At 39.5% G+C, this 25,603-nt stretch overlaps 1 protein-coding gene across 1 annotated transcript in view; it reads right to left on the reverse strand.

Moving 5' to 3' along the window:
- The window catches only part of PCSK5 (proprotein convertase subtilisin/kexin type 5), a 324,200-nt gene that overhangs the window by 107,578 nt on the left and 191,019 nt on the right, over positions 1–25,603 (reverse strand). The window contains exon 9 of the mRNA XM_007450986.1: positions 17,507–17,607. Coding sequence (XP_007451048.1) covers positions 17,507–17,607 — 101 coding nt within the window. The remainder of the gene's footprint in view (positions 1–17,506; positions 17,608–25,603) is intronic.

Consider the following 25,603-nt stretch of genomic DNA (forward strand, 5'->3'; position numbering starts at 1 on the left):
TTGGGACCTTCCCGGACCGGGGCACGACCCCGCGTCCCCTGCATCGGCAGGCGGACTCTCAACAACTGCATCACCAGGGAAGCCCCTAGTTTTAGTTTTTTAAGGAACCTCCATACTGTTCTCCATAGTGGCTGTATCAATTTACATTCCCACCAACAGTGCAGGAGGGTTCCCTTTTCTCCACACCCTCTCCAGCGTTTATTGTCTGTAGATTTTTTGATGATGGCCATTTTGACCGGTGTGAGGTGATACCTCATTGTAGCTTTAATTTGCATTTCTCTAATGATTAGTGATATTGAGCATCCTTTCATGTGTTTGTTGGCAATCTGTATATCTTCTTTGGAGAAATATCTGTTTAGGTCTTCTGCCCATTTTTGGATTGGGTTTTTTTTTTGATATTGAGCTGCATGAGCTGCTTGTAAATTTTGGAGATTAATCTTTTGTCAGTTGCTTCATTTGCAAATAATTTCTATCCATACTTTTGAAAAACCAAAGGGAGAGCTCCTTCCCTCCCTTCCTTCCTTCCTCCCTTCCTCTCTCCCTCCCTTCTTTCCTTCATTATACAAGTATTTGATTGCCTACTATGTGCTAAACATTGTTATTATTGCTGGGGCTACTGCAGCATACCCACTTTCAAGACAGCTTACAGTCAGGATGGGGGTGTTCTTTTGATCTATGGGCCACTTGCGAATGAATCACCCAAACTATCCTGAGGACTCTGAAATCTGCATTTTTAAACAAGATTCAGTAAGACTCATGTGCACACTAAAGCTGATAAAAGAATCTTCAGATAAACAACAAGGTCACACTGTATAGCACAGGGAACAATATTCAATATCCTTTGATAAACCATAATGGAAAAGAATAAGAAGGCACACATCTGTATAACTGAATCACTCTGCCATATAGCTGAAATTAACACGACACTGTAAATCAACAAAATTCAATTAAAAAACAAAGAATCTTCAAAGTATAGCTCAAATCCCTCTTCTTTTGTAAAGTTTTCCTAAATCACCTCTGTTCAAAATTTCATCACCCTTCTCCATACTCATGGCCCTTATACTTCACAGCAGCCATTTATAATTAACCATGTCTCGTTATAGCTCTTAAAACACATGATGTAGTGTGATGGTGGGCTCCGGTGTCACACTGCCTTGAGTTCAATTTCCAGATCTATCACTTCTTGCCTGTGCAAGTTTCTAAGCCTCAGTTTCCACATCGAAATATGGTGACGTTGCCTACTTTATAAGCGCTGCTTTGAGGATTAAATGAGATGACCAATGACAACACTAAGTTCAGTATTTGGCAGAGTAAGAATTCAATAAAAGCTGGCAGCTGCTTTTATTTTTCATCATTTTACTTTTCATTTTACCTCCTTGCACTCTTACACACTATTTCCACACTCAGTTGGGGCTGACGGCAAGAAGAATCTTCTGCCTCATACACAGTATGTCACAGTCAGATGTGCTATGATTTTTATTGGGTAGGATGACACTACCAGGCTTTGCAGGCATCTTGTTTTTCTGGCATATGCAAAGAACATAAAACTTACTTCATCTCAGTTGCACATATGGTTACTCAATAAGATTTAGAATCAGAATGAACAGAGAAATGAAAACTTAATCCTAGATGGTAAGAAATAAGCCAATCTTCTAAGCACAAAATGTCTTTCTTTTTGTCTTGCATGTTCTATTTCAGGTATCATAGTTTATTTTACTAGAAATTTGTTGCTTTGAGCTTGACACATCAAATGCCATAAACAACTTGTTGATGTCAGGATGAATAAATCTTATATGCTAGTGAAATGACATGCCTTTCAATCTGTCAAGTATATTTATCTTATTTATTTTTCTCTCATATTGATAATGGCAAAGTGTATTATGATTAAAATTCTTTAAAAAGAGAGACAGAAAGAATGCTGGAATCAGCTAAATACAAAAAACTAGATGCTAGTGTCACTGGGAACAATTATGCTCTTCTGAACAAATGACACAAAAATCTTCTAGAAGCAAAAAATTATAGGTCAAGAAAATGTGGGCACAGGCAAGACTGATTCAAAACTCAGCCCAAGAACACTTGGTATAAAAATAGATTTGAATTTTAACTGGGTTTCAATATAGAGCTGAGGAATATATTTAAGAATCTTCAAATACAAAGATAGTGATATTCCAGGAAGCCATACAGTAAGTCATTTTGCAGAATGTACTGAAATATGCTTTGATTAAAGTGATTAAGTGGCAGATTATGATGTGAAACTATAATGAACCCTGGGAAAAAAAAAAAGTCAGCTTCTCCTATTGCTAGCAAGAAAAATTATATTTGATAGTATTTGGGGTGTTACCATAGACACTATCAAGAACAAAAATTTCTTGGCAATGAATATAATCCACAAATCCTCAAGAGACTAAATTTAAATACTAAATTTTACATACTTCTTATAAACTCACTAATACACTAGTAGATTTTCTAAGCAATTTTACGGGGTAACTGCATAAAAATTAATTTGCTATTAACACCCTATTTAAATTAAAGGATGTGGCAGTAGATGAGCAATTTATAATGTAAATAAATCTATTCTCTTTATTTTCTTTCTCTTTTTAAAAATGTAAATTGTCTCAGACATTTATAGCAATCATGGTGTTAGTGAAAAGCCTTTTCTAAGGAGTAATTCATAAACTTCTGGGAAGCTGATGCACCAAAGCCCAGTCAGTAATTGTAGGAGAAATTTGCTATAGGTCTTGTCACCAGACCTTTAAGCCCAGGGACCTTGTCCCATTCAGTATTTATGCTTCTTCTAATTCTCAGAATCCCATGGGAAGAAAAGAGTATCTATTTCAATAAATGGTATGCAATCCACCCAAGAGCTCAGCTGAGGAACTAGAACTCAGCCTTGAGTTCTTCCTTTACCCCAAAGCCCATGATCTAATTCTCTCCCTGTTTGCTGTACACGCAAAATGTATAGCAGATCTATCCATTTCTCTCTATCCCCATCCCCATCACCTTGACCAGGCTACCCCAACCTCTCCTGATATACAGAACTAACTTGCAAAATGGTTTACCTGCCTTGCCCCCACACCAGGACTTCTCCCAGGAGAATCTCGAATGATCTTTAAAAATTTTCATCAACTCATATCTCCCTCCTTAAAAGACTCCAAAGATCTCTTATCATGCTTACCTACTATGACGCCATACGTATACTGGACTTTTCCAACCCTCTCCTCACTTTAGCCATACAGATCTTTCTAATCCTCAAAGCCAGTAACCTTGTTCCAACCACAGGGTCTTCCGAGCTGGCTCCTCCCTCCCCCTGGAATGCACAGGGCAGCTCTTTACAAGGCAGGCTTCTTCTCATGTTTCTGGCCTCAGCTAAAATGTCACTTCCACCCCGAGGTCTCTCCTTAACCACTGTATGTAAAAATACCTCCGTTACTCCCCATTATTCTACTGTCTTTCTTAGTACTTATTGTTTGCTTTTTTACAGACTGCCTCACCAAATAGGATGAAAGTTCCACCTCTGTCAATCCACCAGTCAATTCACAATACCTAGCATAGGAACTGACAATCGGTGGACCATTAATACATGTCTGTTGAATGAATGAATGACTCCATCTAAGGTCTATGTTACCAACAACCTTAGTCTCTTTATATACCTTTCAGAGATGAGAAAAATGAGATTAGAAGTTTCCTTCCAAACTCCCCTCTTCTACGCCAACTCTTTTTGGTGGACTTAAACTGGGAGAAGCTTCCTACTTTGTGTTTTCTCAGAGTGGTGTCATTTTTATAGAATTCTAGGCATAGTGTCCTTTCAGATGGGATTCTTGTCAAGGTGGTAGAGAGGATGGCATATCATAGATAATGATATAATTGCTATGAAATCAGTCAAATCCCACAGGACACTGTAAAGACCTTTCCCACCCCCAATCTTTCAGCATTACTGCTTAGGTTAAATCACAATTTGAATATTTAGAACATGAGACATTTCTAATATATGACAAATGACGCTTGGAAATGATATCTGAACAGCTCTACAAGGAAAAACTCTGGGGATTGCAACAAGACTGAGAATTACTCTTCTTAAGAAATAATCTTTATTACTACAGTAATAAGAGCAAAATACATTCAGTGAATAATCACCTAATAGATTCATTCTCTGTTCTCAGTTCAGTCTCTGGGCAACTCAACCATCCATCAAGTTTCTTAGTTTCCTCAACTCAGGAAGGGGATGGGAAACACTGGCTAAATCTCCAGATAATACAAGGTGAATAAGCCTGTTGACCAGGGCTTTTCTAGTAATAAAGGACACCTTTGGAAGCTGCATTGTTTTAAGCCATGGACCATCAGTTAAGGTACAAAGTTGAGTCCAGTGAGAATTGGCTTTTACGTAATTTGAACTTGCAAAGTGCTAGAGGACACAGTGTATTGTCTGTGTGTGTGTAGACATAACAAAGCTATTTTCATGCACGGTCCTGGCAGAAGGCCCGTGGTAACTGCTCTGTGAGTCTGGTTACAATTATGTCACTATAGGGAACAATCCAGGACAGTACATCCTTTCTCTGTCCACTCAGCCTCACATGGAAATGTGTGCTGTTTCTACCTCACAGGCCCCTTTTTCAGCTCTCCTGCCTGACTACATTTAAATTTTCTTCACCCTCTTTACAGTCTATGGCCCAACCATTTATGCCAGAAATCTCAGCTAAATTCTAAGCCAGAACTACAACATTACAATACAGGAGAAACTCTAAGAGTGTGTGAAAGGAAGGACATGTGTAATAACTCTTTCTTTTACCTGTAAATTATACAGAACCTGAGCATTTATGCCTGTATTCTCACTATCTGTGCATGTGCTAAGTTCTAATTGAAATAAATAAAACTCTCCTAAAAGGAGAGTTGGTATATCCTCTGTTATTTTACCTCAATCACCAAATGCATCTGTGCTCCCCGCCCACTGAAACATTTCATACAGCTGAATGTGGCCCTTGGGAGAATTTTTAATGGAACATTTTATACTGAAATGTGTTTTTAATTAAAACAAAACAAAGAAGATAAGAACAGTTTACAAGATATCAGGCCTAAGATGCTAACTCCAATATTTAGAAATGTTTATGCCTATCATATCTTTCATATGTGGCCTCCCTTCAAGATGGTCAGTTCTAGAACTCTGAAGCCCCTCAATTAGTTACTTTAACTCAGGTTGTTAAAAACTCCAGACTTCCTTTCAACTGTCTTAGGTATTAACTTCTCACAATAACTGCATCCCAAAGATTTTGGGCAGTGGCCCATTTTTTCTTGCACTGGAAATATACATAGGTAAGAGAGAGACTATAATGAAAGGTAAAACAAAGATATAAAGTGGTTGATGACGGGGAACTGCATAACATTTATATAGATGGACTTTTTAGGTCTTACAGAAATGCAGACGATAAGTTTAATTTCCTAAGAAAGAATTTTCGGGATAGTTTTCTGAAAACAATAGCATATGAGGTGAATCTTCCTGTGGCCCAACGCATCTTTAATTCTTCACACGTTGATCTTTCCACGTCTCACATTAACCCTTCCACTGAAGAATTCAGTGGAATTATAGCTTCTTCTGGAAGCTAAAAGAGGGAATACCATCATGTCTTTATTTTACCCAGGTTAAGCCCAGTTCTAAGGAATGATATGTAAAGTGGGTAAGAGATGAGCTGTGGCAGGGCGTGATAGGAGTCACTATGCAACAGCAATGAGAGGAACTGAGAGGTAAAAATAATATATGAAATTGAGCAATTCCGTAAACTTCATTTCCCTTGTACAAAAAATAAGAAGGTTGGAATAGATGGATTAATTTAATGTTTGTTTAGAATTGAACTTGTTCAAAACATGGTATTTAAGGTGTCATAGAGATTATACAAATGCCATGGCACCAAGGTTCCAATTTGGATCATCATCGAGTCTGACTGTTTCAATTTTCATCCAAATCCTGCACGTTCCACCACCTTTCCACCAAAACTATTTCACAGACTTTCTTAAATTATATGTGCATGAATGCTGGTGTACATATGCCCCTAACGATATTTTAAGATCCTTTGAAGGCAAGTGACATAGTTTACAAATACTTGAATTATGTCCTGCCTAATTCACTTAGCTCCTAGCATGATGCTTTAAAAATTATTTTTATCTCTAGGCAGGAAACACAAGAGAAGGAAAAGACCTACAATACCAAACCCAAAACAATAAAAAAAAATGGTAATAGGAACATACATATCGATAATTACCTTAAATGTAAATGGATTAAATGCTCCAGCCAAAAGATGTAGACTGGCTGAATGGATACAAAAACAAGACCCGTATATATGCTGTCTACAAGAGATCCACTTCAGACCTAGGGACACATACAGACTGAAAGTGAGGGGATGGAAAAAGATATTCCATGCAAATGGAAATCAAAAGAAAGCTGGAGTAGCAATTCTCATATCAGAAAAAATAGACTTTAAAATAAAGACTATTACAAGAGACAAGGACAATACATAATGATCAAGGGATCAATCCAAGAAGAAAATATAACAATTGTAAATATTTATGCACCGAACACAGGAGCACCTCAATACATAAGGCAAATGCTAACAGCCATAAAAGGGGAGATCGACAGTAACACAATCATAGTAGGGGACTTTAACACCCCACTTTCACCAATGGAAAGATCATCTAAAATGAAAATAAGTATGGAAAGACAAGCATTAAATGACACATTAAACAAGACGGACTTAATTGATATTCATAGGACATTCCATCCAAAAACAACAGAATACACTTTCTTCTCAAGTGCTCATGGAACATTCTCCAGGATAGATCATATCTTGGGTCACAAATCAAGCCTTGGTAAATTTAAGAAAATTGAAATCGTATCAAGTATCTTTTCCGACCACAATGCTATGAGACTAGGTATCAATTACATGAAAAAAATATGTAAAAAATACAGACACATGGAGGCTAAACAATATGCTACTAAATAACAAAGAGATCACTGAAGAAATCAAAGAGGAAATCAAAAAATACCTAGGAACAAATGACAATGAAAATACTACAACCCAAAACCTATGGGAGGCAGCAAAAGCAGTTCTAAGAGGGAAGTTTATAGCAATACAATCCTACCTCAAGAAACAAGAAAAATCTCAAATAAACAACCTAAGCTTACACCTAAAGCAATTAGAGAAAGAAGAACAGAAAAACCCCCAAGTTAGCAGAAGGACAGAAATCATAAAGATCAGATCAGAAATAAGTAAAAAAAAATGAAGGAAACAATAGCAAAGATCAATAAAACTAAAAGCTGGTTCTTTGAGAAGATAAACAAAATTGGTAAACCATTAGCCAGACTCATCTAGAAAAAAGGGAGAAGACTCAAATCAATAGAATTAGAAATGAAAAAAGGAGAAGTAACAACAGACACTGCAGAAATACAAAGGATCACGAGATGTTACTACAAGCAACTCTATACCAATACAATGGACAACCTTGAAGAAATGGACAAATTCTTAGAAAAGCACAACCTTCTAAGACTGAACCAGGAAGAAATAGAAAATATAAACATACATATCACAAGCACTGAAATTGAGACTGTGATTAAAAATCTTCCAACAAACAAAAGCCCAGGACCAGATGGCTTCACAGGCGAATTCTATCAAACATTTAGAGAAGAGCTAACACCTAACCTTTTCAAACTCTTCCAAAATATAGCAGAGGGAGGAACACTCCCAAACTCATTCTACGAGGCCACCATCACCCTTATACCAAAACCAGACAAAGATGTTAAAAAGAAAGAAAACTACAGGCCAATATCAGTGATGAACACAGATGCAAAAAACCTCAACAAAATACTAGCAAAGAGAATCTAACAGTACATTCAAAGGATCATACACCATGTTCAGTGGGGTTTATCCCAGGAATGCAAGGATTCTTCAATATATGCAAATCAATCAATGTGAAAAACCACATTAACAAACTGAAGGAGAAAAACCATATGATCATCTCAATAGATGAAGAAAAAGCTTTTGACAAAATTCAACACCCATTTATAATAAAAAGCTCCCAGAAAGTAGGCACAGAGGGAACTTACCTCAACATAATAAAGGCCATATATGACAAACCCATAGCCAACATCGTTCTCAATGGTGAAAAACTGAAACCACTTCCTCTAACACCAGGAACAAGACAAGGTTGTCCACTCTCACCACTATTATTCAACATAGTGTTGGAAGTTTTAGCCACAGCAATCAGAGAAGAAAAAGAAATAAAAGGAATCCAAATAGTTAAAGAAGAAGTAAAGCTGTCACTCTTTGCAGATGACATGATACTATATATAGAGAATCCTAAAGATGCTACCAGAAAAATACCAGAGCTAATCAATGAATTTGGTAAAGTAGCAGGATACAAAATTAACGCACAGCAATCTCTGGCACTCTTATACACTAATGATGAAAAATCTGAACGAGAAATTAAGGAAAAACTCCCATTTACCACTGCAACAAAAAGAATAAAATACCTAGGAATAAACCTACCTAAGGAGATAAAAGACCTGTATGCAGAAAAATATAAGACACTGATGAAAGAAATTAAAGATGATGCAAACAGTTGGAGATATACCATGTTCTTGGATTGGAAGATTCAACATTGTGAAAATGACTATACTACCCAAAGCAATCTACAGGTTCAGTGCAATCCCTATCAAACTACCAGTGGCATTTTTCACCAAACTAGAACAAAAAAATTCACAATTTGAATGGAAACACAAATGACCCCAAATAGCAAAAGCGATCTTGAGAAAGAAAAACAGAGCTAGAGGTATCAGGCTCCCAGCCTTCAAACCATACTACAAAGCTACAGTAATCAAGACAGTATGGTACTGGCACAAAAACAGAAATATAGATAAATGGAACAGGGTAGAAAGCCCAGAGATAAACCCACACGCACATGGTCACCTTATCTTTTATAAAGGAGACAAGAATATATAGTGGAGAAAAGACAGCCTCTTCAATAAGTGGTGCTGGGAAAACTGGACAGCTACATGTGAAAGAATGAAATTAGAACAGTCCCTAACACCGTACACAAAAATAAACTCAAAATGGATTTAAGACCTAAATGCAAGGCCAGACGCTATAAAACTCTTAGAGGAAAACATAGGCAGAACACTCTATAACATAAATCACAGCAAGATCTTTTTTGACCCATCTCCCTGAGTAATGGAAATAAAATCAAAAATAAACAAATGGGACCTAATGAAACTTCAAAGCTTTTGCACAGCAAAGGAAACCATAAACAAGACGAAAAGACAACCCTCAGAATGGGAGAAAATATTTGTAAATGAAGCACTTGACAAAGGATTAATCCCAAGATATACAAGCAGCTCATGCAGCTCAATATCAAAAAAACAAACCACCCAATCCAAAAATGGGCAGAAGACCTAAATGGACATTTCTCCAAAGAAGATATACAGATTGCCAACAAACACATGAAAGTATGCTCAATATAACTAATCATTAGAGAAATGCAAATCAAAACTACAATGAGGTATCACCTCACACCAGTCAGAATGGCCATCATTAAAAAATCTACAAACAGGGCTTCCCTGGTGGCGCAGTGGTTGAGAGTCCGCCTGCTGAGGCAGGGGACACGGGTTCGTGCCCCGGTCCGGGAAGATCCCACATGCTGCGGAGCGGCTGGGCCCGTGAGCAATGGCCGCTCAGCCTGCGCGTCCGCAGCCTGCGCTCCGCAACGGGAGAGGCCACAACAGTGAGAGGCCCGCGTACCACAAAAAAAAAAATAAATAAAAAATCTACAAACAATAAATGCTGGAGAGGGTGTGGAGAAAAGGGAATCCTCTGGCACTGTTGGTGGGAATGCAAATTGATACAGCCACTATGGAAAACAGTATGGAGGGTCCGTAAAAAACTAAAAATAGAACTACCATATGACACAGCAATCCCACTACTGGGCATACACCCTGAGAAAACAATAATTCAAAGGAGTCATGTACCACAATGTTCACTGAAGCACTATTTACAATAGCCAGGACATGGAAGCAACCTAAGTGTCCATCGACAGATGAATGGATAAAGAAGGCACATGTATACAATGGAATATTACCCAGCCATAAAAAGAAACAAAATTGAGTTATTTGTAGCGAGGTGGATGGACCTAGAGTCTGTGATACAGAGTGAAGTAAGTCAGAAAGAGAAAAACAAATACCATGTGCTACATATATATATATGAATCTAAAAAAAAATGGTTCTGAAGAACCTAGAGGCAGGACAGGAATAAAGACGCAGATGTAGAGAATGGACTTGAGGACACTGGGAGGGGGAGGGTGGGGGGGAAGGGCAAGCTGAGATGAAGTGAGAGAGTGGCATGGACATACATACACTACCAAACATAAAACAGATAGCTAATGGGAAGCAGCTGCATAGCACAGGGAGATCAGTTCGGTACTTTGTGACCACCTAGAGGGGTGGGATAGGGAGGGTGGGAGGGAGACGCAAGAGGGAGGGGATATGGGGATATATGTATTCGTATAGCTGATTCACTTTGTTATACTGCAGCAATTAACACAACTTTGTAAAGCAAATATACTCCAATGAAGATGTTACAAAAATTATTTTTAGTATGCAATAGATATTGATTACATACACATAAATAAAGACTGTAAGACAGCCTTTAGTCTCAAGGAGTTTAAGCCTTGTTTGGAAGATAATACATACAAAAACATCTGGAGTACAAGAACAGAAGTTGTCTAAGCTATCTAGAACTGTATTCTCTATATATACATTCTAGAATCTTGTTCTACATATACCTATATGGTATATTCTATAAACCAGTGGTAATATGACAATTGAAATAAGAGAGAACAGATAGATAATAAGAAGATAGTAGATGAGCCTACCTAGGAATGTGTGTGTATGTATGCATGCATATGTGTAGAACACCAAGGGCAGCTGATGTTTAATGTGTACCAGGTCTATTTCTAGTACATGTAGAATACATATATGCATATATAGAATAGATATATGTATAGAATGGAATACACATTATAGAATATACAGAATAGAACAGAATAACAGCTGCCACCCTAATTTATTTATTTTCTAAATTTAGATCTGGACATGTTAAATGTTCTCAAAGGATAGTATCCCTGTGGCCCCTGAGATATGAAATCTGAGGAAAAGGCTCTGGGTCACTTAAAACAGGAATTTGTGGCAGATTCCTTGTATCAGTGCTAAATAATTTCAGATGTTTCTACCCAACTCAGTCCCTCTTATTTACCATTCACTGTGCAACATTTCTTGTTTGCCGAGTACATACTGTTCAAATTTCCAGTGAAAGACCATTTGCGATTCAAGGCAAAAAGGTTTCTTTGGTGAATTTAAATTCTGAATTTCCTGAGCTAATGCTGATAATTTAACATATAAAACACTACTAAAAAACTTTCCTTAGCTAATAATTGCAGACTCAGGCAGGAAAACTTTCAGTAAAACAGAGTTTATTATTCTGAATACTAGGTTTTTATGAATGTCAGTTATTTCAACTGTATTTTATAAACCATTTTATATGAAATATCATTTGCTAGCAACATATTTTTTTCTTTCTACACGTCTGGGGTACTGGTAATATATACCAGCATTGAGATACAAAGCGTCTGGGGTACTGGTAATATATACCAGCATTGAGATACAAAGCACCTTACAAATGTGACTTGATGTTTTTCTAGGTTGCTCACTCAACACTATTAGTTACGTTTCACTACTTTCTTTTTGTGTGTGTGTGTGTGGTACGCGGGCCTCTCACTGTTGTGGCCTCTCCCATTGTGGAGCACAGGCTCCGGACGCGCAGGCTCAGCGGCCATGGCTCACGGGCCCAGCCGCTCCGCGGCATGTGGGATCTTCGCGAACCGGCGCACGAACCCGTGTCCCCTTGCATCGGCAGGCGGACTCTCAACCACTGCGCCACCAGGGTAGACCCAACTACTTTCTTCATTTAAGAAACCTGCTCCCAGGTTCCTCAGACAACTGAAAATAGAATTACCATATGATCCAGCAATCCCACTCCTGGGCATATATGCAGAGAAAACTCTAATTCAAAAAGATACACACACCTCTATGTCCACAGCAGCACTATTTACAATAGCCAAGACATGGAAACAACCTAAATGTCCATCTACAGATGAATGGATCAAGAAAATGTGGTACATACATATATACAGTGGAATACTACTCAGCCATAAAAATGAACACAATAATGTCATTTGCAGTAACATGGATACAACTAGAGATTATCATACTAAGTGAAGTAAGTCAGAATGAGAAAGACAAATAGTATATGATATCACTTATGTGTGGAACGTAAAATATGGCATAAATGAACTTATCTACGAAACAGAAACAGATTCATGGACATAGAGAACAGACTAGTGGTTGCCAAGGGGGAGGGGGTTGGGGGAGGGGTGGAGTGGGAGGTTGAGGTTAGCAGATGTAAGGTGTCATATATGGAATGGACAACAAGGTTTTACTGTATAGCAGAGAACTGTATTCAGTATCCTATGATAAACCATAATGGAAAATATTAAAAAAAGAATGTGTATACATGTATAACGGAATCACTTTGTTGTACAGCAGAAATTAACACAACATTGCAAATCAACTATACTTCAATAAAAAAAAATAAAGAAACCTGCTCCCAGGACACTTACTTTACTTAAACTTTTTCAGTTACACTATATAAAAAGATGTTATTTTAAGTAGCAATGGACCAAATGATAATTAGTTTACTTGTAATCACTGATTACATATTCCCTATCCACTCAACTGAAAAAGACCAGAAAATTCCCCCCAAATCCACAAAAGCCAAACAACAGAAATATTATAAACCTCTGAACCAATACATATGTGATGAGGGTACCCTGAAACAGAAACAGTTTTCTTGCCTCTCTTTTAAGATGCCAGTGTTTTCTCTTATTCTGAAATTGCTCCTGATTTTTAGAAGGGAAAACAGTTAGAGCTTCTCGCAGCCAGGTAACATTTTTAGGAGCAGGAGGAAATTGTTTAGTAATTAGAAAGGCAAAGTTATGATCAGACTGTCAGAGGTGGCTGTAGAGCTTAAAGAGGCTCAGACTCAGGACAAAAAAGGAAAGGAGGTAGGTTTTTAGAACTGAGAATCCTTCCAGTCTTGGGAGCGGTACACTTTTACCCAAGGATCTGGGGGTGTGTTAGTTACAGTGGAGTTTCTTACAACACATGTTCTTACATACCGCACAGGATAAGGATGGCCTGGGAGTCCTATTAGTTATCACAGCAGAGTTAATGACCAAACTTGTGTTGCATTCAGATAAGAGATCTGAACACTTTAAGCTTGTTTCTATGTTTTGTTTTCATATTCTCTTCCCTTAGTCTCCTAAGAAGATTTTTTGGAAAGCTCCAACCTTAGGGGAGTAAGAAGACTCACAATGTAGAGAGGTCAACCGTTGGAGTAGCATCCAGAGTAGGACCCACAGTCCTACTGATCCAGGCAAATGTGCCAATGCAAGCAAGCACGCGGGGACGTAAAGGAAGCAGGCTGTAAAGAAGCTGGGAGGTGGCAGTTTTCCCTGAGTATATACTACTGTAACCTAGTGACGTTAGGAGAAAGGATGCATTTCTCCTTGTCGGGCAGAAAGAGCTGGGATATGCAGCTGGATAGGGACTGGCAGTCCCCGCCTGCAGCTTTTCAGCTGAACACTCAGCCTCATCCAGTGACTCATCTGACCTGAGCAGGGGGTGAATATCTGAAGTGCTGGACAGAGTCCTGGGCCAGAATTCTGCCCAGCTCTGGCTTTCTCTCTTCCCTCCTTATAAGGGAGTACAGTGGTCCACCTCCCCGCCCCAATGCTTGTCTTCTCTTTCTGCGGTTTCATTTATGCATGGTCAACCATGGTCTAAAAATATTACATGGAAAATTCCAGAAACAAACAATTCATAAGTTTAAATTGTACAGCCTTCTGAGTAGTGCAATGAAATCTCATACTGTCCAGCCCTGTCCCACCTGGGATCGCCAACCATGGCGTGATGATCCAGATTACCCAAAGATGACCCCTCCTTCTGACGTATCATCAGAAGGTCAGTAGTAGCCTAACACTACGTCCCAATGCCTATGCCATTCACCTCACTTCATCTCAACACGGAGGCATTTTATCATCTCACATCATCACAAGAAGAATGAGTATGGTTCTATAAGATGTTTTGAGAGAGACCACATTCACATAACTTTTAATACAGTATATTGTTATAATTGTTCTATTTTTAGTTACTGTTCTTCATTTCTTACTGTGCCTAATTTATAAATTAAACTTTGTTATAGGTATGTACTTAGAGGAAAAATCATAGTACATAGAGGGCTTGGTACTATCTGTGGTTAAAGGCATCCACTGGGGGTCTTGGAACGTGGATAACAGGGAACTACTATCAGGCTCTTCAACTTGTGATAGCAAAGGCTGAATCTCAAAATACCAAGGTTTAAGTGTTGTTAAGAAGTGCTAGTGGTGGAGGCTGGGTGACTGGGTGAGGTACACTTACCAAGGGTTAAACTTAGCTTTGTTGAGAACAACTGCAACCTTGGTACACTGTTACTTGAGCTCTTTGCTATTTAGATACTTTTTTGTCTGGTGGGAGGCCCATTGCTAATTGATGCTAGTTTAACATCCATGCCTGACCCACTCTTGAGGCACCCAGACCTCTTTCCCCCAACTTTCAGCTTCACTTACAGGCAAAGATTGGCCTGTAGAACAAACCGATAGAGATGCAAGGAAAGGTTTCTTCTTTCTCACCTGATCTGGTTGTTTACTATATACTTTGGCCGCATGATCGGACTAGACTGTTTAAAATCTTAAAATACAGTGGATTTTCTACATAAACTCTATCCTAGGACCTTCCTTCCACCCATTGCAGTTTTGGCAAAAATCAATCTTAAAAAAATGCTCGGGCTTCCCTCGTGGCGCGGTGGTTGGGAGTCCGCCTGCCGATGCAGGGGACGTGGGTTCGTGCCCCGGTCCGGGAGGATCCCGCGTGCCGCGGAGCGGCTGGGCCCGTGGGCCGTGGCCGCTGGGCCTGCGCGTCCGGAGCCTGTGCTCCGCGACGGGAGAGGCCGCAGCGGTGAGAGGCCCGCGTACCGCGAAAAAAAAAAAAAAAAAAAGCTCAAAATGCAAAGGGAAAGAAAACAGGCAGCTTTACAGTGTGTTCCCCAGCCCCAAAGCAACCTTATCCAACTGAGTGTGTTGTTTGAGGCATAAAATTAAGGATTTTTCATTTGAGCTTAAATAGTGGTTAAAAGAATTATTGTTGAAAATATTAGTGTTATAGTAGTATTTCAAGGAACTGAGTAGCATGTGCTGTACAGCCACAGTTATGGTACTTGGTTGCCAAATTTGAGATTATATCCTTTTTTTGGGAAATGGGGAGGTGCAGGAAGAATTCCTGATTTTTTTTTTTTAGTAGTTTGTGGACAGGAGACTATTCCAGAGAAACAACCCAGAATTTCAGAATGAAGACGATATATTTTTCAAAATCCAACGTATAGTCACCAAATTAAAAACACACTCAATCTGCTGTCAGAACAGTCCAGTGAAAAGTTATAAAGTGAGAATAGAATAAGTGCCAGCTCCTCGCTAAACTTTTAACACTTTAAAAGATAAAATATGTTGAAATGATTTAATATTTAACCCTGCCCAAACAAAAGAAATCCAAACATTGATGGGAGCTTAAATATCTCTCAATGTCAATGCTTAGGGGCAGGAGGCCACCAAAAGATATGGTACCTGCTAATGGTCTGAATATTTGTGTCCCCTTAAAATTCGTATGTTGAAACTTAACACCCAATGTGAGAGTATTAGGAGGTAGGGCCTTTGGGAGGTGATTAGGTCACAAGGCTGGAGCCCTCTTTAATGGGATCAGTGCCCTTATAAGAGACATTTATCCGGAGATCTCCCTTGCCCCTTTCTTCTACCATGTAAAGCCAACTAGGAAGTGGGTCCTTGCCAGACACCAAGTCTGCTGGCACCTTGACCTTGGACTTTCCAGCTTCGAGAGCTGTGAGAAATAAGTGTTTGTTGTTTATAAGCTACTCGGTTTATGGTATTTTGTTACAGCAGCTTGAATGGACTAAGATAGCACCATATCCAGAGCCTGTGTTCTTCTGCCTGTCTCAGTCCAAGGAGTTACACATGACTTAGCAATTTACCGAATCCATATTACATTGAGGCCCAACTGCCTTGACAGAGGCTGTCTGCGTTATAGAGAGTCAGCTGTAAATGCTGGGAAGCCAATATGTACTGGGAATGAAACTGTACTGTTCTTATTAATACCTGAGTCTCATCATGATTCTTGTATTCTTTCCCTGTCACCTGCTATGGCTCTACCTCAGGTTTATATGAAAGAATCTTTCCATTCCTCCCTAGGGCAGGGATGCAAGGCTATTTCTGGAAAAACAGTTATGTCATTACTTCAATTCCTTCTTGTTATGATCCTCTTGTAGGGATGGCCTCAGAGTTCAGGCCCACAATCCCTTTTATAAAATCTTTGGGCCAGATATGTTCGGAATTCAAAATTTTTTCAGATATGATGTCCACAGCATATGGTACACAAAACTCCCAGTGGGGTCCAAGCTAGCACCTCATAATCAAAGATATTAATGCTTCTATAGTGAAATGTATGAGTTTTCACAATACATAAAGCCTGAAAATAGCTTCAAATCAGTTCTGGGCAAGCTTTGCCATCAAATGAGTTTTGGTGTCAAATGTGCAAAAAAACAACTTTCAGTTTTCAGGCTATTTTGGCTTTTGAAATTGAGGGTAAGGGAGTGTAGATCTCTATTAGGTTTTCAAAGAGTTAAGACAAACTAATCTATTGGTGCTTGGAGAAAGAAGAGAGGAGACCTACCACCATATAAATCTAACCTAAGAACCTAAAATAACCTGAGGGGGCCTTTCAAAGGGATCTTTTAAACACCAAATTTGACTACATTAAGAAGGATTTAAGTTAAGTGGGTTGTCTTTCTTCCTGGGCTCCTGTCATATGACCTTGACGTGTTTTGCTCCCCAGAGTGAGTCTGTGACAGTTCTACTGTCATGGAATCTGAGCTGCATTGCTGTCCTGCAGGGAAAGGAACCAGAAGTGGGCAGACCTAAGCTTTCTGAGATTCACAGAACATTCCCCAACTAGAATAAAAACCTCAACAAGGCAAGAGTGTTACAGCCAACTGGCATGCTTGCACTATGACTCCACAATAAAGTAATTACACAGTTTGATTTCTTAAGAAGATAAAAACCAAAAAAGTTGCCTTTTCCCTTAACAGAGGGGAAGCTTTTCTTAAGGCCTAATCTTTGCAGTTTTAAAGGTGGAATTGGGAAGATTATATTCTGGCTTGTTGTGCTCAAGATTGTATACTAGCGAAGGGGTAAACTGTCCTTGAGCTGAGGGGCTGTCGCCAGTGGAGACATATGGAGATAAAGGCTTACTTGGCTTCCAGGGCCAGTGCAATGATGCCTGCAGCCATGGGGGCTGAGGCCGATGTCCCAGTGTGGTTGTCCGTGCAACGCTGCCTCAGATCCGTAGTGATCTAGAAGACAGAAGTGGAAAATTTAGGGCTCTGGGGTCAATGTGAGTCACATGCAAGTAAAAAGAAATTTACTCATAAAACTGGAGGGGTGTTGAAATAGTTGTTTTAAATTCCTTGCTCCTGCACTCCTGTGACTGTATCACTTCCAGAGAATCGCCTGTGTAAATCAACTCGGAAAAGGGGAGGGTTTGGAAATTGGATTCCACTTGTGTTACAACCAGGGTGAGGACTGAGGTGAGCCTTTGGCCCGAAACATACGGGTTGTGCAAGTGTATCCTTAAATTTTACACCCTAGGCACCTCACTTGCCTCTCTCTGGTCCCAGCTTTAGTTAAAACGAAAGTTCTTTCATTACTCCAACATTTTAAATAATCAAACATGTTGATCCAACAAACAGACACTGAGTTAAGCACCTAGCATAATGAATAAAAGCACAGGGTCTTGTTCCTGCCCTCCTAGAACTATTACATTGGAAAAGCTGCAGGTTTCAAGCAAAAGATTTATTCTGCCCTAGAAGGAACTTTGCTTACAGACTCATTTTTAGAATGCACAGAAATGTGACTTGGATGAACCAAGACTTCCTGATAGATTTAACACAAACACTAAAAACAAGGTTGAATCCAGTGTACTTGGTGTGAAATGAACAGCTCTAAGTGCATGCCTGTATATTACAGGAGATTAGCCATTTTCTATTTTTTAAAAATCAAAATGTGAGAACTAGATCATTTTTTTCCTCTTGGTTTGAATCTAGTTCACTTCAGTTGTGGCTGAATAACATGCCCACCAGCAAGGGCAGTGTTTCTCAACCTTTGTTCCATGATCATTTCATGAAAGAAGAAAAATTAAATGCAGAATCTTCATAACAAGAGAAATAAAGCACTATGGTATATAATTTTGCAAACCACTGTAATATCTAAGATCCTCCCTTCCTGATAAGAATCCTTTTCTGCCCCCTTGGGACTAACAGCCCTCCTGTTGGGAAGCTACAAGGCTTGTGAGATGAACTTAGGAGTCTCACTGTAGTTATTGGAAGACATTAGTAAAGCTTTCTCAGTCATCAAGACAAGTATATTGCCCATATTTTACAGATAAGAAAACGGAGGTGAAAGGTCATCAGAAAGGTGTAGGGGGACAGTGGTGGTGAAAACAAAGCCTTGCTTTTCTAAGGTGCATCCTTCAAGAGAAGAATGCAGATTAGCTGATTTGGAAAGAAATTTGCTCATCGCCGAAAGAAAGCACTGCATACCTGTTTAGACATGAGTCCTCCCCTAAAAGTTTCCTCAGTGTCACGTGAGGATGTATGAAGGGGCTCTTTAATTATCTGTCATGAATCGAGACTGACATCCTGGTGATTCAGTTTCACACGAGGCCATCAGTGCTGTCTGTTCTTTATGCCTTTTGACACCACTAATATTACCAGATTAGCCATACCAGAGAGGCACTGATACAAAAGAAATGGGAGAAAGAGTAAAAATATAGAGAACCACATAGATAGGTGGTGGGAGAGAGGAGACAAGCCTTGCACTCTTTTCTGGCATAACTGAGAGCTGGGCAAGAGCCCGACTGCGTGTTTGGCAAGCAGGGCAAGTTGTTTCTAGATTCACAGACGTGATTAGCTAGCCATCCTCTGAGCCTCCACAGTGGATGTTCGCAAGATGTCTGGGTAAATAGAGCCCTACCCACTTCTACATTAAGAAACTTCTGAGATTTTTCAATTGTTGATGTTAAAAAGGTATTTCTTTTTGGAGGGAGCCAGGTAAAAAAAAAAACACATAACACAGATTTACCCTTTTAGCAACTTTTTAAGTGTACAGTACAGTATTGCTAATTATATGCACTTTGCTGTGCAATCCTAGAGCTCTACGACATTTTCACCTTGCTTGACTGAAACTCTACCCATTAAACACCTCCCCATGGCCCCTCCCCAGCCCCTGGCAACCACCATTCTACTGCTTGCTTCTGTGACTGTCACTGCTCTAGGTACCTCATGTAAGTGGAATTATGCAGCATTTGTCTTTTTTATGATTGGCTTATTTCACTTAGAATAACGTCCTCAAGGCTCAACTGTGTTGTAGCATGTGGCAGGATTTCCTTCTTTTTAGGCTGCATAATATTCCATTGTATTATATAGTATATTTTCTTTATTCATTCATCTGTCAATTGGCATTTGGGTTGCTTCCACCTCTTGGCTATTGTGAATAATGCTGCAATAAACAGAGGTGTGTAAATATCTCTTCCAGATCCTGTTTTCAATTCTTTTTTTTTTTTTTTTTAAAGACCAACTCCTTTAGACCCACATCTGGCCTTTTCGTAATTCTTTTTTCTTTTCTTTTTTTTCCTTCCTCCCTTCCTTATGGCAGCATTGGGTCTTCGTTGCTGCGCGAGGGCCTTCTCTAGTTGCCGTGAGTGGGGGCTACTCTTCATTGCGGTGCGCGGGCTTCTCATTGCGGTGGCTTCTCTTGTGGTGAAGCACGGGCTCTAGGAAAATGGGCTTCAGTAGTTGTGGCTCCCGGGCTCTAGAGCGCAGGCTCAGCAGTCATGGTGCACTAGGCTTAGCCGCTCCGCGGCATGCGGGATCCTCCTGGACCAGGGCTCAAACTCGTGTCCCCTGCATTGGCAGGCGGACTCTTAACCACGGCACCACCAGGGAAGTCCTCAGATCCTGTTTTCAATTCTTTTGGATATGTACTCAGAAGTAGGATTGATGGACTGTTAAAAAGTGATTTCTATTTCATTTGAAATGATGGGTGAATTTGCAGCCTTATTTTCCAAAGGCCTGGTCCCTAAGTCAATGTATAAATACCCCAGCAGCAGCCTGTTTCCAGGTCTCCAGATATACTGTTGTTGAGAGGTGGCCTTGCCTGCATTTTTCTCATTTTACCTCACCCTCACGGTCACATTCCTTTGCCAAGTTTTTTTTTTTTTTCCAATGACTTGTGCCTGAATTCAAGATTTTTCATGATGTTTTCTCAGTTGGCTCATTTTGCTTATTCTTCAGCTGCACCAGACGCTTTCAATGTACAGAAACAAATCCAGAATAGAGATGCCAAGTGTGTGCAGCATGTGCGAGTGTAATAAATAGCTACCTCCAGCCTCACCTCCAGTGAACAATAAAAATGTTATGATGTTGGGTTGGCCATAGGAATACGCTCCATCCAAATAGGATCCGCAAGTATATACACAAATGATATATACTTAAGTAAACAGCCACTTAGTACTTTCATATATAAACACCAATTTACTGTTAAATGCTATTAATATAGGCAAGTTTGTGGAATTCCACATCATCATCATTGTGCTTTTCTTTTTATTTCCAATCACTTTAACTAAATGAAACTTGAGTAGTGAGTAGGGGTAGAAAGGGAGTGGAACAGGAAGGTGATGGAGAGGATGGAGGTTAAAAGGAATGGAGAGAAAGAAACAAAAACATCCTCACTCCCTTCTCATCCTGCTTTAAGTGGAAACTCCAGCTGGGTCATTTCAAGAGGAAGTTACTGTCAGTGGTCGAGATATTGAGGTGTAAATTACCAGAAAGATCTAAGGCAGGTTTTCATCATTAAGAGAACGCACAGCACCAGGAAATTTTTATGTCCATCTTTAGAAAGAAAAGGCAAAGACCACCAAGGAGCGTGCAATTTTAAAGAAAAATGATGCTCCCCAAACTGGAACCACATGGGGTAACCCCATTAATCACAACACATGCATACAAGAACTGACAGTGTAATTTAAAGGAAAAGTTGCATTCAACGGTTGGCCCACATCATGGGGCTGGGAATTCAGAGAGTTGATATGTGAAAACAGAACAATAAAGCACATTAAGTTTCAATTCCATTTTAGAATGTCTCAGAATTTGGTTTTGGTCCCGCTGGAGCATCTTGCATGCTCTAAATTCCCCAAATTCACTACCCAAATCAGAAACAGAATTTTTCTCCACAGAACTTCTCAGATTGCTCAAGAAAATATCATTTCTGCCCATCAGAGTGAAGGAAACAGGAGATGACACCAGGCCTCACACCAGATCAAAGCTGTCTTGATCAGCAAATTAGATTTTCAGCCTCTCCCGGGATGGGTAGCAGATGGGCTTTTGGACTCCACGAAGTTTGGGATGTCATCTTGATTTGGTGAGATGGGGTGGGTATTCAGGTCGAGTCAGGCTTCTGCTGCGAAGAACCGTCCCTTTTTCTCATCCTAAGCTCTTATTTCCGAGTATTTCACATTTCAATTACTTGGGCTGATTGGATCTTTTATTCTAGCCTGTTGATGTAATTCTCCAGGGAATCTCAGTTCAGATTGAGGCTGGCCATAAATGACAAGTCTTTACACAGTTAGGAGTTTCTATCTCCCTGATATCTTGTGATCTGTTTTATTTTGAAGGTGCCATATTGTCTCATATCTGTTAAAAGAGCAACTGAACAGATATTTTTAAAACATGAAATGATTCTGTTAGGTTGAATTTGTTTCTTGTGTTGATTTGGATTTGGATTAGAAAGGTGCCAAAAAAAAAAAAAAAACCTGTTTCACACACAGCTCTGGAGCAGGATAAGGGCAGAAACTACATCTTAAATGTGTTAACGAATAAACTAGGAGAAGCTGATTTATTAAGCACAGCAAAATATAAAGGAACCAAAGACTAACTAATGCTTTCTGTGTTCACCAAATGACTGACAAGGCTACACAAAATTCCACTCCCATGTTGCACTGAGAATCTGTAACTGTAAAGTGCAAACGTAAGGTTTTGCTTATCAATGTGAGGTTGCTATCACTAGAGAAGGATCCCATCTTATATCATTTTTTGAATCTCTATAATGTTCAGCTCAGTGCTGGGTATAGAACAGAGGTACAGTATTTAATTGTTAAGTTGAATTACTAGTGTCAAGCTCCTTTATACATTTTGTTCTGTTTTAAACTCTCCCACTTATTAGGAAAGACTTCAAGGTTACTTCTTTATCGATTCTCCAAATAAGACTTACATAAACTTATAAGCAGCCTACAAAAATTATGTGTGTATGTGTATATATACAATCCAGGGGCTAAAGTATAGCCATTTCTCTTCCGACTACTATTGCTAACACTAGCTGCACTGCTTCTAAAACCACCACCACCACCAGCAACTTGCAAAGCGCAAGGCAATGAACGATAGGCGCGTACGTGTGCACACAGTTGTGTATAAAATTATATTGGATCCACAAGAACTCTGCGAGGAAGATATATCAATACTATTTATTAACTAAGGAAATGGAGGCTCAGAGAGATTCATGAGCCCAATGACATGCAGCCACTAAAGAGCTCGTAAGTGGTGAAATATTAAATCCTGAAATGGCAGCAAAAGAAAAAGCTGAGCTACAGAGTGTAGTCACCCATGAGAGCAAAGGTGGCAGTTCCAGACCATCACCAGCAATTATGGTGAAAATGGCCTTGCGATCCAGCCCCCGTCAACCAGTGGGTATCGCCATTCCCCTTCGGGCCACAATCAAAATCAGAATTTTTTAGGCATAAACTTTCCCTCCTTCTTTTTAACATTCTCGAGAGAATATGGATCAGACGTCTATACAAACTAAATACATCTGGATTTGCTAGTCTTTCACTCAGGAAAAATCATGACATTTCCCAAATCAAAAGGAGAAACAGAGAGATGATAGTAATGACTGCATCTGAATAACAAATTCGTTAGTGGAGAGGGTACTTTCTGCAAAAGGAAATGTGTAGCTGCTTAGGAATATTAAAAGCAATAAGATAATTCCTCCAATGGAACTGGTCTTTCAGGCCAACCCTGAGATACCCCAGGCAGCAAGTTTGTTTTGAACACAAATAAATAAAATGACATCAGAAGAGGGCTGAGCAGAGCACATATTTAAACCCGGGCTCACAAGACCCAGGAGGAATACGATGGCCCCCATATTCCAATCACTGAGACAAATTACTAGAGGAAAAAAAGACAAAGGCTGAACAAGTCCCAAAAGAAACAGATAATTTAATGATGGGAGTGACTGGGGAGAGAGGGGAGCTTTACCTCTAACAAAGAACTTGGGAGAAATTCAGGAGGTAGTGAAGGGTTACATAAAGACAGGATCTTTAAGGCTCCTTGACACTAAGGATAGTTGGATGTACAGCTTTATACAGCAGGATTCCTGCAGGCAATTTCCTATGTGAAATATATTGTCACGTACCCTTTGCCTTTCTCCAACCTACCAGTAGAGGAAGATTCTCTGAAAGAAAGAGAGCACCTACCTGCCACCTGTGACTGTTTAAACGCCTTGTGAGGCTTCTCTCTTTCTCAATGTCAGTTACTCCTGAACATTTATCAAGCTCAGGCTCTGGGAAAGAACAAAGTCTTCAACCTCAAGTGGTTTCCATTCTAGCATGGAAAACAGTCAATAAAAAACCGTATAACATCATGTTAAGTAGCTCTAAGGACGCTAGAAAGAAAACTGAACAGGATAAAAGAGTAGAGTTTGGGGGGAGGGGAGTGCCACTCTTTCAGGGGAAGGTGAGGAAGAACAGCCTCCCTGATAGGAGATTTGAGAAGAGGCATAAATGAAGTGGTTTCTGGGAAGAGAGTGTTCCTGCCAGATGACACGAGTCGCACAGGAGGGCCCTGGTTTGAAATCACACAAAAGGCAAAAGGTAACTTTGGGGAGTTCAACGCCAGGCCACAGGAATTAGCCACTTAGACTGGCAAAGGGCTTAGGTGTTTTGCAAGAAGACCGATCGATCGTCTGAGGGGGTTAGGAAGAGGTCTAACGGCATGAAATTCAAAATTAGTGAGCCATAAAAATAAAAATGTGCTGTTCAATATAGTCACCAATAGTCCCATGTGGATATTTAAATTTAAATCAGCTAAAATTTAATCGGAATTAAAATTAAAGTTCTTCCACTGCACTGGCCACATTTAACATGCTCGACAGCCATGTGTGTCTAGTGACTACCATTTTGGCAGCACAGATGGAGAACCTTTCCATCCTAGCAGAAAGTTCTACTGGACAACGCTTATCTAAAGGACTATAAAGCAAATTGCTCATTGTATTCGGAGTGTATAAAATTTGATTGAATACACTGTCATCAAGAATATAAATGAAAGTAAAGGTAATAAATTTAAAAATTAAAATTACTTTCCATATTCAAAAAGAACGAGTGGGCCAAGTAGTGAAAAAGAGTGGATGCCTATATAGTCCACATACTTTTCTTTTTTTTTTTTTAACCACTGTGAAGACAACCCCAAACAGGCAAGAAAAGCACCATTCTTTTATACAGCCCCATGCTGGATGTCCCTGGAAAGGATCCAGGGCATGACAGCACATTGGTTACAAGGTGGGCTGGGGGTTCAACACAACTTTGGTTGGAATCCAGACTCTACCACTTACTACGTGTGTTTCTTTTAACCTTTCAAACTTTAGTTTTCTCATCTGTAAAGTGGGGACAATACTTGATCTTCCTGCATAATGTTTTGGTGATACAAAGAGAGGATGCATTCAATGTGCATAGCACACTACCAGGCACACATTAGAAGGGAAAAAAATGTTATATTTATGACATGTTAATATAACTGTAAATGTACTACATGTCTGGCATGGAATAAAATGTATACGGTGTTGTTAATAAAAACATTATTTCATAATAACCAGTCACTTCAACTTATTTCTATTTACCTTACAGGGGAGCTTCTTATCATAGTAATCTTGATATTTTGGTTGCTTCACTTGCTATAATAAGGCTCAAGGCCATCACTGATCCGAATCTATTAAAGCATGTGTGGAATACCAAGGTCCACAACTGTACGATAGTGATGGTAGGAAACCAAGGGATGGAGACTTGGCTACTTTCTGAAACTCAGGGCAAGGTTTTCTTACTTGCACACCATGAAAAGGACAAGAAAAAATTATTTAACGAAAGTGCTATCCCAGAAGCAGTGAGATCTTTCCTCTCTCCTAGATCCTCAGCGTCTGCCTCAGTTCAGCTCACAAAGGTGCTCTATGAATGAAGAATGACAACGGTGCTCT

The sequence above is a fragment of the Lipotes vexillifer genome, unplaced genomic scaffold, assembly GCF_000442215.2.
Source record: "Lipotes vexillifer unplaced genomic scaffold, Lipotes_vexillifer_v1.1 scaffold204, whole genome shotgun sequence".
Lineage (NCBI taxonomy): Eukaryota > Metazoa > Chordata > Mammalia > Artiodactyla > Lipotidae > Lipotes > Lipotes vexillifer.